The 12,053-nt window shown below is 35.8% G+C and overlaps 1 protein-coding gene across 2 annotated transcripts in view; it reads right to left on the bottom strand.

Annotated features, from left to right (window-relative positions):
- The window catches only part of VAV3 (vav guanine nucleotide exchange factor 3), a 398,245-nt gene that overhangs the window by 151,913 nt on the left and 234,279 nt on the right, over positions 1–12,053 (bottom strand). For both annotated transcript variants that reach the window (XM_029227383.1, XM_029227384.1), the window contains exons 16-17: positions 1,097–1,198; positions 690–790 (exon numbers count right to left, since the gene is read on the bottom strand). In XM_029227383.1, the coding sequence (XP_029083216.1) occupies positions 690–790; positions 1,097–1,198 (203 nt within the window). The remainder of the gene's footprint in view (positions 1–689; positions 791–1,096; positions 1,199–12,053) is intronic.

The raw sequence follows: 12,053 nt of genomic DNA, 5'->3' as shown, positions 1-12,053 counted from the left end.
CAGGGGAAAAGGACAAAGAGAAAGAAGAAGAAAGAGAAAGAATAAAGAGGCCAGAAAAGAAAGAGAAGGAAGAGAGCCCAAGAGGAGCAGACAGAGGCAAAAGGCTACTGAATGCATAATTGCCAACAGTTTTAGAAACTGGCTCAGGTCACAATCACGGAGCATTATTTTTAAAAACCAAGGGGAAAATATTTACACAAACTCCAAAGGATACGTGCTCTTTGTTAAATGCTGTAAAATGACAATGTATTCAATTCATTAATTCATGAATTAGTCTGTGTAATGTTTACCCCTGGCAGCATTAGCATTTCGGAGATGAATATTTAAGAGAAAAAAAGGAGAAATTCAAAAACCAAAGACAGAATTAAAGAACCGTTTTGTTTTGTTTGTACACCTCCATTTGTGTGTTTTGGCTGTATTTGTACAGTGTTGTTAAAATTTAGGGGTTAGGGGGCGAATGAAATGGGTGATATGGAACCTTCCAAGTCCCTCTTGAAGCCCTCAGCCTCCCAGGTATGTATAAAAGTCACAAGAATTTCCAACAATTTCCTAATTGTGCTCATAAACGGTAGTTTCAAAAGGCGATGTGTTATAATAAACATATATTATGAGTAAATTAAGCCTTAATTGTGTTTAGCAAGTTTTACGTTCTCATTAAAAGCAGAATCACAACAATAAACATGACTTACCAGCAGAATTAACTCTGCCACAGTTGTCTACTCTTCCCAAACATTCTTTGTGTGCTCTTGCACCACACTTAACACATAAATAGCCTTGATAAAATGTTCCCCTGCAAGGTAAAATTAGAGGGTGATAGGTTAAAAGGTGCGGAAATTCTGCCTATAGGAAATCATTACTGCCAGAAAGCAAAACAAGAGAACACAGTGCTATGCAGTTCCCTTCAGCGGAGGGAGAGGACCTTCCTGGGTTCTGAAGGAACTGTCCAGGCACAAGGCCAAGGAAGGACCTGATGGATCCAAACTCGTAAGGCAATATCCCCACTTGAGAACATTTTGCTGGGACCTTAGCAAAGTCTGAAACATTTGTCAATTATACCAGTTCCTTTAAACTGAAAACCAGGATCACACAAACTTACCTCAGGAGCATCTGGCAGACTTTGCAGGATGTAACCCGGTTGAAGGTGTGCATCTTGAACTCATGGAAATTGGAGTCTGCATAGTCTGGCCTTATGTTGGACCTATACAGAGGGAAAAAAGTAACATCCTCAAGAAAGTTTCACAACAAAACCGCAGTCTAATTCATCAACATTACATTGGGTAGAGAGGTGATTCACTCAAATAGGCTATTAAATATGCAGTGTTTTCTAAGCCAAAGTATGCTTTGCTTTAAAATATGCACCAAAATCTGGTTGTGTGAGAACCGGCAACTTGTAAAGATTGAAGCAACCTAATCCTCCTCAGAATTGAGTGTTCCCAGGGAACTTTACAGAATGGCCATGTAGGTCAACCTGTCAGGAAAAACATAAAACCTGCTGGATATTCACACTGTGTGATCATTTCTTTTCTCTAGCCACATCACTGAAACAGAAATGAGCTGCAGGGGGCGGGAGGGAGGGGAAGAGGGTGTGCTGCATTTCCACAGGGTCCCTGTCCAAACAGGTATGTGGATTATGTAATGATCTGTAAAAGTGAATACAATTTTATAAAAAGTGTTGGAACAAAGCCTCAGTCTGATCATTAAAAACTTCCTCCTTAACAAACAGTCCACTTTCCTTGCAATCCAAAAACTAAGCAAAATTATTTTATCATTTATATTATACACATATGCAAAAGAATACTAAGTATACTGCACAATGACATTCACCGTGTATTTACTCTGTCCCGATACTGTGATAAAAATATGATTTGTTCATTATATCTCACTTAACCTTCACACCAATCCTAACTGGTAGGCACTAATAATATCACTAGTTTACAAACAGGGAAACGGAGGCTTACATTAAAGTAAAGGAAATGGCAGAGCTGGGAACTCCAACCCAGGTCTGTGCTCTTAGCCACCAAAGCTATACTACAAGGAGGAATTCAACAATATTCACCTTCATATAATTAGATTTTCGTGTCTAATAGGCATGTTGGAAACTGTTAAGTTTAGTCATTTCCAGAGGATTTTTTTATATTATTCTTAATTTTTCCATGTCACCAAAGAAAGCAGAAAAATTAGGAAAGGATTACTTAAAAACGAATACAGATCAGAGGTACACCTAGAAAGCGAAGATGATGTTCTCTGAGATGTTACAAGCAATTTGTGAGACTGTAGGAAAAGTTTGAGATACTGATGAGCTAGGATTTCCCCTTTTATAGAACACAGCAACTCTCAACCACATTGGCGTAATGAAGCATAATACAGGCGGGCGACCAGGCATCAATCTCTGAGGTACCAGGAGAAGCCTTATGAAAAAACATTCACAAAGGCAATTGGAGTAGCAGGCAGTGTTGCAGAAGTGTCAGCAAGGTCAGCCTTCCAATCCATCTGCTGAATATGAGCGAGCTCAAAATGAAATCAAGTATTAGTGCCATCTGGGATTTCTCTGCTCTGTGCTTCTGGTGACCTCACTTTTTAGGAAAATGTTCCACTGCATGCTGAAAAGCATGGCCATTTCCATAGAGGCATTTTTTTTTTGTCACTGATGAAGAAGTAGAGTTCTGCTGCAGGAAGGGAAAAGGTGGGAAAAGATAATGATCTAGAAACAAAACTCTCTTCACGTTGTTTAGAAAACATTTGATTCTTGAGTCCATACAGCCAGACGGGAAGGGCCATTGTCCATTTCTCTCTGAGTGTCAAGGTGATAGTCATAGAAGAATTGTCAAATAGCAGCTTCGGTCCCGGGAACTTGAAGAATTCATCACCCTGGAGTTTTAGAATAAAAGTGGGTCTCCTTCAGGCAGGAACTCAAGTAAATAGATACCAAATAGGTAAGAATTTAATTAATCTTAGAAGTCTGCCTGGGACATAGGTAGAACACCTTTCTCCTAGGGTCAACCCAAGTTGTGTGTGTGTGTGTGTGTGTGTGTGTGTGTGTGTGTGTGTATCATCATTTGTATTTAACACTTTCACCAACTAACTAGGAATAAGCTGACTTTTCAGAAGACAAAAGCTGAGAGGAAGATTACACTAAGAGGTTAAAAAGAAAAATCTTACATAAAGACAAAAACTCAGAAAATATTGTTAACAGTAGTTGCCGTAAGTTAAGTGAGACCTGAAGTAGTAGGGTAGAATGATAGAAAGGAACTGTTGGAAGTTTTTTTTTTTTTTTTAACTAAAACTGCATATTATTTTAAAAATTTTAAATCAAACATTAAAGAATAAAAGTTAACTCTATGACCCTGCAACTGCTATTGAGACATTATAGAATATAAAAGCATAGTTGAGGGCAGGAATCTGAAATTAGACCACCTGGGCTTAAATCCTAACTTGCAAATCACTAGCAGGGTGACCTTGGGCAGGTTAGTAAGTATAAAACAGGAATACTAATAAAATCAAACTTGTAAAGGAAGGTAATTTATATAAAGTGCTTAGGACTTTGCCTAGCCCAGAGTTGGTATTCAGTAAGTCTTGGCTCTAATTTATAAATTGCTGATTCCAAATCCACATTAATAATGATGTGATCAGGATAATGCTTTATGAGTGGTGAAGAGTCCCTTGATAGTCTTGGGAATTTCTAGAGGGTCCCCATTCTCCTGGGAATTTCATTGCAGGAAGGTTGTTGTATGTTCAGTGTCCTTGGGATCAGGAATCCATATATAATGATTTAAGCACAATAAGAAATGGGGTTACTCAGGAGAGGACACATATGCAAAAAGCCCAGGGAATTAGATGAAGTCATATGAAGCACCAACTAAAGAGAAGAGAGACATCAATACACATGGAGATGCAAAAGTCAAACACAGTAAGTTGGCTAGACGGGAAGAGCTAGAAAGGCAGGTTGAAGGAGAAGAGGATAAAGAAACATCAGGTTTATAGATTTGGTAACACAAGGACAAAAATGATCAAAAGTAGAGTTTATTGCACACCTCTAATGTACCAGGCACATTAATTGACTCTTCATATATTTTTTCACATTTACTTCTCATAATAAACCTATAAGGTAGAGTCATTCATTCACTTCGTATTTATTGAGCACCTACCATATACATAGGCCGTGAAGCAGGAACAGAAAGAAGAGCCCTTTAGCTGGAGCCTGGTGGGTGAAGAGGGGCAATGTAGGAGATGTGTAAGAGAGGTTGGCAGGGCCAAGGAAAGAGCTGATCTTACATAGGGATTGACCTCACATTTAGTTGACAAAAAAAAAAAAAAATCTCTGGGGCTACTATGTAGAGAATTCCTTGCAGTGCAGCAAGAGTGGACATAGCAAGACCAATTATGGGGTTGAGTTGCCTGCAGATGAGAACTGAAGATCCAATATAAGTCAGCTCACTTGCTTGGTCAAGCAGCTATACAGAAAGGATTCCATTTTCATAACCTGCTTTGATATACTACAGTTTACTTAGGAGAACGTGAGTGGAATCCCATAGATTCCATTTCTTTTGCTTCATATAGGGCCCATTATTAATACAATTAATCAGTCAATCAAATATTTATAGAGCGAGGCATGTTGATCCTCTTAAGTCTCCTTATAACTACATGTTCTCCTCCAATTGCCCCCTCTTGTCACCTGGTTCCATGTGGGAGCCAAGATAAGGACTACACAGCTCGGCTCAGCCTAGGCATCCTCTTCATCCCGCAGATCTGCATTCCAACCGTTCCTCAGGCATCTCAAACGCAGCACATGCAAAACTCAACTCCATACCTTTCCTAACATACTTGATTCTTTTTTAAAAAAATAGAAACCCTTGTGTCGAGGGCTGATTTTCAATAGATGACAGCAATGGAGCTGCTATGTATGAAACCCTGAAGCAACATATCTGATTCTAATCAAATTCTGATTTCAATCCATCACCATTCACCCCATCTTCCAGCCGAGAAACTCAAGAGTCATGATGAATTTTTCCCTCTCCCTGAAACCTTCCTACATATTCATTCTCTCTTAACCTCTCATCTGTTCCAATTTCTCCTTCCCTGACACTGTGACCAATTTCTATTGATTCAACCTTAAAAATACCTCCTCTAAAATGCAAGTTCCGTTCTCTCTTCTCACTACCTAATTCAAGCCCTCAATATTTCCTAACTAAATTGTGACAATGAACTTCTTAATTATTCCATCTCCTACTTTCTCTGCCTATTTAAGGCCATCTTCCATACTATTCCCAGAATCACCTTTAAAAATGAAAATATGATATGTCACTCACTCCTTTGAATATGTCCACTGGTTCCTATTGCCTACAGGGATAAAGTTAAAACTTCTAGCAATGGCATGCAAAGTGTATTAAGCTATAGCTTTATCTACCTCTCACCTGCCTCTTCTTTCCCAAAAACTGACAAGCCATACACTATAGACACACAGACCTTCTCACATTTCTCAAGCATATTCTTCTCGTCCACAACCCTCGGTTTTGTAGTCCATTCATTCTAAATGTTTCCCCTAACTTACAACTGTTAATTTACCTAGTTACTCATTTAGGACCAGATTAAAAAATGTGACTCCTTTGATAATATCTTATTTGAGTCTGCATGATAAAGATAGTGATTATCATATCACCTAGATTTCCAAAGTACTTTTTCAGCCTTCTAGTATAATACTACATTGTATTATAACCACTTACCATCTGCTTCCAACAACCAGAAAGCTGTTCTATGCTGGTTATGTTTATATTACCATGACCTAGCTCAGTGTTTCATATCTAATATATATTAAGTTGATATTATTGAATAAATAAATTAATTAACAAATATCCCTATCTATATACTAAGTATTCTTCTACTTAGAGGGAAAAGGACTGAAAAAAGAAAAAGCATAGTCATCACACCCTCAGAAAGTTGTCCACTGAATCAGAGGAACAAAAACATCCATGAAATAACGAAAATTTATAATTGAGGAGCAAAGAAATAAAGAGGGGAGATCAGTTAGTGGTTACATTAGTTAGAGAAAGTCAGTGGTATTTAGTAGATAAAGGAAAGGGGGAAAGTGATATAAGTTTTGGGGGAAAACAAGACTGAAAGTTCACTAGTGAATATCAAGTGTTCATAGAACAATGGACAGATCAGGGCATCATCTGTGACAGTGTGATGGTTAATTTTATGTGTCAACTTGACTGGTCCATGGATTACCCAAATTTTTGGTCAAACATCATCCTGGGTGTTTCTATGAAGGTATTTTTGGATGAAATTACACTTAAACCTGAGACTGAGTAAAGCAGATTGCCCTCCCTAATGTGAGTGGGGCTCATCCAATCAGTTGAAGGCCCAAATAAAATTAAAAGGCTGACCCTCCCTCAAGTGAGAGAGAATTCTTTCTGCCTGACCACCTTCGAACTGGGACATAGACTCTTTTTGCCTTCAGACTCAAACTGAAACAGTGGCTTTGCCTGGGTCTCAAGTCTTCAGGTCGAAGGACAAAACCACACCATCAGCTCTCCTGGTTCTCAGGCCTTCGAACTCATATGGACTATGCCTTTGGCTCTCCTGAGTCTCAGCTTACTGACTCACCCTAGAGATCTTGGGACTTACCAACCTCCCTAAGTGCATGACAATTCCTTATGACATATAATACACACACACATATACATACACAAACATATATATACATATATATATATATATATATATATACACACACACCTTATTTGATCTGTTTCTCTGAAGAAACCTGACTATTACAGAGATACTAGGAAATAATGTTAGGCAGGATTAGTGGGGCCAATTACCAAAGGAGGGTGTGGGAGCAACACCTAAGTTCAAATTTGTCAGCCTCCATAACATTTTCCTTGACACCCCAATGCCAACTTAATACGAATGACCTAGGCTTTCATTAACTTTGTACAACCCCTAAAAGAAATCACCACATAGCATTAAAAGTGCTTGTTTGCATGTCCATCTCACTGCTGGCCTATGTGGTGATTGAGGGCAGGGGGCATGACTTCTCCTTTTTAACTTGGCTCACCTTTACAGCTACCAAACATTCGACTAGGAAAATAAGCTGCTAGACATTTATGGTTGATGGAAATCAGAAAAACATGCTTTTACTATAGCATTTACTTTACTTATTTTCAGAAGGCTGCTTTTGCCACATTATCAGATGGAAATTTGGATGGAGTACAAGAGAGATAAAGATATTTTTACTATGCCAAAAAAATTTTATCTCCCACATAAAAGCTGAAGAAAAACAATGATTAACTGAATTTCAATTAAATGTTGTAATTTATGTTTATTTACCTACATCTTCTCTTCCTTGTGAGAATATTTAATCTTTTTACAAGAACTAGAATGCAACTCATAGATACTAATATATTTCAGTAGTAAGTACGACAGGAGTTAGTTATAGTTATAGTCAGCTATTATTTTAAAAATTTATATATTTAAAATTAACATTCTTCCCAATTTTAACTATAAACTGATATCTTTTAGTAATATAGTTTTAGAACACAGGAAGCAAATATTAGCAAAATAAAATAATGTATAATGATCATGACTAATTAGAGTGGAAGATGAGAATCAATTTATGACATCATACTATCTCATGCCCTGTCAATATTACCAACATTCAAATATTCAGTTCACATCTGGGTGCCCACTCCAACAGGAAAAAAAAAAAAAAATCACCATTATGGGCACTGTGACAATTATGCAAAACACAAAATAGTTTATTTCATCATACTGCATTAAAAGTTAGGTGAGAGAGCTGGCAGCATAAGTCGGTGCTTTGAAAAATACTTGTCTGAATGCAGCAGGCTTTTTTTTGCACCAAAAATACACAGAAAAGTAAAAATATATACACACATAGCTGTATGTGTAAATATTGCTGAAATTCAGAAAATATACATTTTGACAAACACATGCTGCGCATAAAATTACAGTTAACTGTCCCATAAGAAAATGCTGAGCAATCTTAATTTTTCTATGTATTATTCTATTAAATTATTTTATCTTCTATGACATCACAAGATGATGCATCTCACCTTGCATCCTTCTACTAACCTCTATTACTTAAAAGGCAGTAATTTACTATAAGCAATAATACTTAATCTTGTTTTCCAGAGCAAGAATTAAAACTCATTTAAAATAATATGGATACTCTATTAACTTAGGGATACTTAGTTATATCATGTCTCATTTAAAATAAATTTTTTTAGGGATTTCCCTCATGGTCCAGTGGTACAGAATCTGCCTTCCAATGCAGGGGATGTGGGTTCAATCCCTGTTCAGGGAACTAAGATCCCACATGCCGCAGGGCCACTAAACCCGCGTGCCACCGCTACTGAGCTTGCGCGCCTCAACAAGAGAGCCCGCATGCCGCAAACTACAGAGCCCACACACCCTGGAGCCTACGTGCCATGACTAGCGAGAGAAAGCCTGCACACCACAACTAGAGAGAAGCCTGTGTGCTACAACTAGATAGAAGCCCGTGTGCCGCAATGAAGAGCCCACACACCGCAATGAAAGATCCTACGTGCCTCAGCGACGATCCCACATGCCTCTACTAAGACCTGACACAGCCCCACCCGCCAAAAATATAAAACAAAATAAATTTAAAAGTTTTCTGTATTTTAAAAAATTTTCTATGTATTATATGTATGTGTATATATATGTGTGTATATATATATTTATATAACAATTTCTCAGATTAATAAAGAACCAAAGAAAATGGATCATCTCAAAGGATGTCAAAAAAAGACATTTAATAAAATGTACCATGTGCTTCTGATGAAACTCTAAGTGAACTAGATGTTAGACTAGATGTTAAGGGATGTTTTCATAACACGATAAAGAATATTAAGCTAAAGACAATTGAAAACATATTTTAAACACTATCACAATCATATTAAAGTTTCCTGAAGTCAACTATACTACTCGACATTTTTCTGGAAGAGCTGATCAATATAATATGACAAGAAAAATAAATGTGAGAGATAAATATTGTTAAAAAGTACACAGAATTATCGTTTGGAGGTGACATTATGAAGACTACTAGGAAAAGCCAAGAGAAGAAACTTAAAACTAATGAAACTAATAAGAGCAAAAGACATATCAGGTGGTGTCTGGAGAAATCCATCTGTAAGCTTCCAATGTTCTCCATCAGTAAAATGCAGTAACACGTGTGTAGTGTTTTTACCCAGCAAGATTCCTTGAGACTCATGGCTCAAGGATTTTTGGGGGGTTGGTTACACAAGCAAGATCAGCCACAATCATTAAAAACTCTCAGAAGGAAAGTAGGTGCTCATCATAAACCACTGTATTATTATTATTATTTTTAATTTAAGCAGGCTAGCACAATGAAATTCAGTACCCCTGGCACACCAAATAACCTTACCACTTAGTACCATAGGGAAAGGGAACATTTCAAAACCCAAGTTCCCAGATGCCAGTCAAGGTCTAAGCCTGAAAGCAGACTTTGCTAAAGATAGCAAACTCAAGCCTGCCATGTTAACTCTTTCCTGAACAAAAATGTGTAAGAAAAATCATAGCATGAAATGTTCAGGTTCTGGATGAAAAAAAATTTTTAATTAACTGAGGGAAATAAAAAACATTCAAGTAAATAAAAGCTACATACCAAATTCCTGAATAAGAAGCTTGCATATTTTATTATAAATACACTGTCTTTCCTCAAGTTAATTTATAAATTTAAAACGATTCCTTCCTCCCAAACCAACACATAGACACACACACAAACACAAATATACAATGAGAATTTTTTGAACTTGGCAAATGATTATAAAATTCAAGTGGAAGAATAAATATGTGAGAATAGTTGGAAAAGTTTTAAAACTATGATGAATTATTATAGGGGGTACGTGGTAAGCCATCATAACCTAAGACGTACTAAAATGTCTTCTAAAGCTAGCATTATTAAATCTGTATGGGACCAATAACAAAACAAACAGAAAGATCAATAATAAAGCCCTCAAGGGGATCACACATGTGCAAAAACTCAGTATGCAATTTTTGTGGCAGTTTGTTCATTTATTTTTCCATTCAAAGAAAAAAAAACGAAAACTTAGTATCTAATACCAGGCAGTGGGATATAATGATAAGCAAAAACAAGTAAAGTCCCTGCCTGTTTGGTGCTGGTAGGGAAAAGAAATATCTAAATAACTCTACAAACAATTGTGAAACTGCAGGAGTGACAACTGTCACCAAGAAAGATTGTATTATGAAAACTTACAGTTTGGAATGTGACCTTATCTAACGATTATCACAGAAGGCTTTCCTACAGAAACAATGCTTGAGCTGACATCTAAAGATGATCAAGAATTCAGGCGATGAAAACAAAGAATGTTCCAGACAGAGGAAAGATAACAGATTCTAAATACATTTTAGAAAGTACACTTCCAGCTTTTTGAAAATGTTAGGAAAGGACATTTCTATCACCCATTTTATAACAAATTAAAATTTAGGTAATTAAAGATTTATATTATTTATTTGATAAATATGTATTACATACCTGTGATGGGCCATGAATACTGCCAGCAATAAGGAATAATAAGACGGACAAAACCACTGCCCTAATGGAGCTTATTTAAATTTCAAATTTATCTATAAATCTATATTTAAATGTAAAATTTAGAGAGAAACCTGAAATTCGTTTTAAGCAAAAAACAAAAACATAAAAGTACTTGAAGAAAATACTGATGACTACTTACATAATCTTTAAAGGTAAAAAATAAAGATAGCTAGATTTATTTATTTGTAAAACCCCAAATTTTTCCTTGAATCAAAACCAGTAAAAATGAAAAGGAAAAGTAGGAAAATATCTGTAATTTTCATGATAAAAGATTAACATCCTTGCAATATATAAATGCTCTTAAAATCTATAAGGAAAAAAAATGAACACTCCAAATGAAAAATTAGCAAAGAAATTAACAGGGCAATTTATTAAAAAAAAGAAATAAAAACAATAAATACACAAAACATATTTAAGTGACTAGTAACCAAAAGAAATGCAAATTTAAATAAGATATCATTTCACATTAACAAACTGGCAAAAAAGAAAAAAGGAAAAGAAAAAAAGATAATACCTAGTGTAGATGAAGCTACAGAAATATCCCAAACCTTAAAGATGTATTAATCGTATGACATAAAATTCTGCTTATTAGAAGTAATCATGAAGGGCTCATTACAACATATTTAATAATTAACATTGGAATTGATTTAATTAAAAATAAGGAACAAGGTAAATTATAGCATATCTATAGATGGAATATTACACAACAATTAGCAATGATAAAGTGAACATACATATTAACCAAGAAAGATATCTGCAATGTATTAAAGGAGAACAACTTTATTCCAAACTATATCCAGAACTGTGATTAATATACGACATAACTACTTGCTAACATACATAGTGAATAGGTAGAGGCATTATGAATTATGAATGATTTTTTAAAATTTAGAGTTATCTGTGTTTTCTAAAGATTTTACAGTGAATATACATTATTAAATTTATTCCTTACACCTACTGTTTCCAGAGACAAAAAAAAAAAAGCAAATACAATCGTAACAATCCATAAAAGCTTTAAAGAGGTTAAGCAACTTGACTAAAATGCACAGGTAATAAGTCATTGAACAGGGTTTGAGTCAAAGATTTGTCTCAAAGCCTGTGTGTTTAATCACTATGCTAAAAATATCGCAAGGCAATTAAAAAGCAAAGACAAACTGAATGAAATGTTTGCAGCATATGTGAAAATATTCTTGATATAAAAGAAGCCATTACAAATCAATGATAATACAATGATGAACTGACCCATAGAAAACTTGGCAAAGGATATGAACAAGGAATTCATAAAGAAAAACAACTCATTGACAAGCCTGTAATAAACTATTCAGCCTCATTAGTAAATGTAGAGACATGGGAAGGCTACAGGAGACACATTGTTTGGAAACTGTCATTCCTGGACCTGATTGCTTTGCTCTTCCCTTCTCACCCCCCTCAGGGATGT

The sequence above is a fragment of the Monodon monoceros genome, unplaced genomic scaffold (genome assembly GCF_005190385.1).
Source record: "Monodon monoceros isolate NGI ecotype Baffin Bay Population unplaced genomic scaffold, NGI_Narwhal_1 Super_Scaffold_18, whole genome shotgun sequence".
Lineage (NCBI taxonomy): Eukaryota > Metazoa > Chordata > Mammalia > Artiodactyla > Monodontidae > Monodon > Monodon monoceros.
The sequence above is the reverse complement of the archived record's forward strand: the minus strand, read 5'-3'. Positions and strand labels throughout refer to the sequence as shown.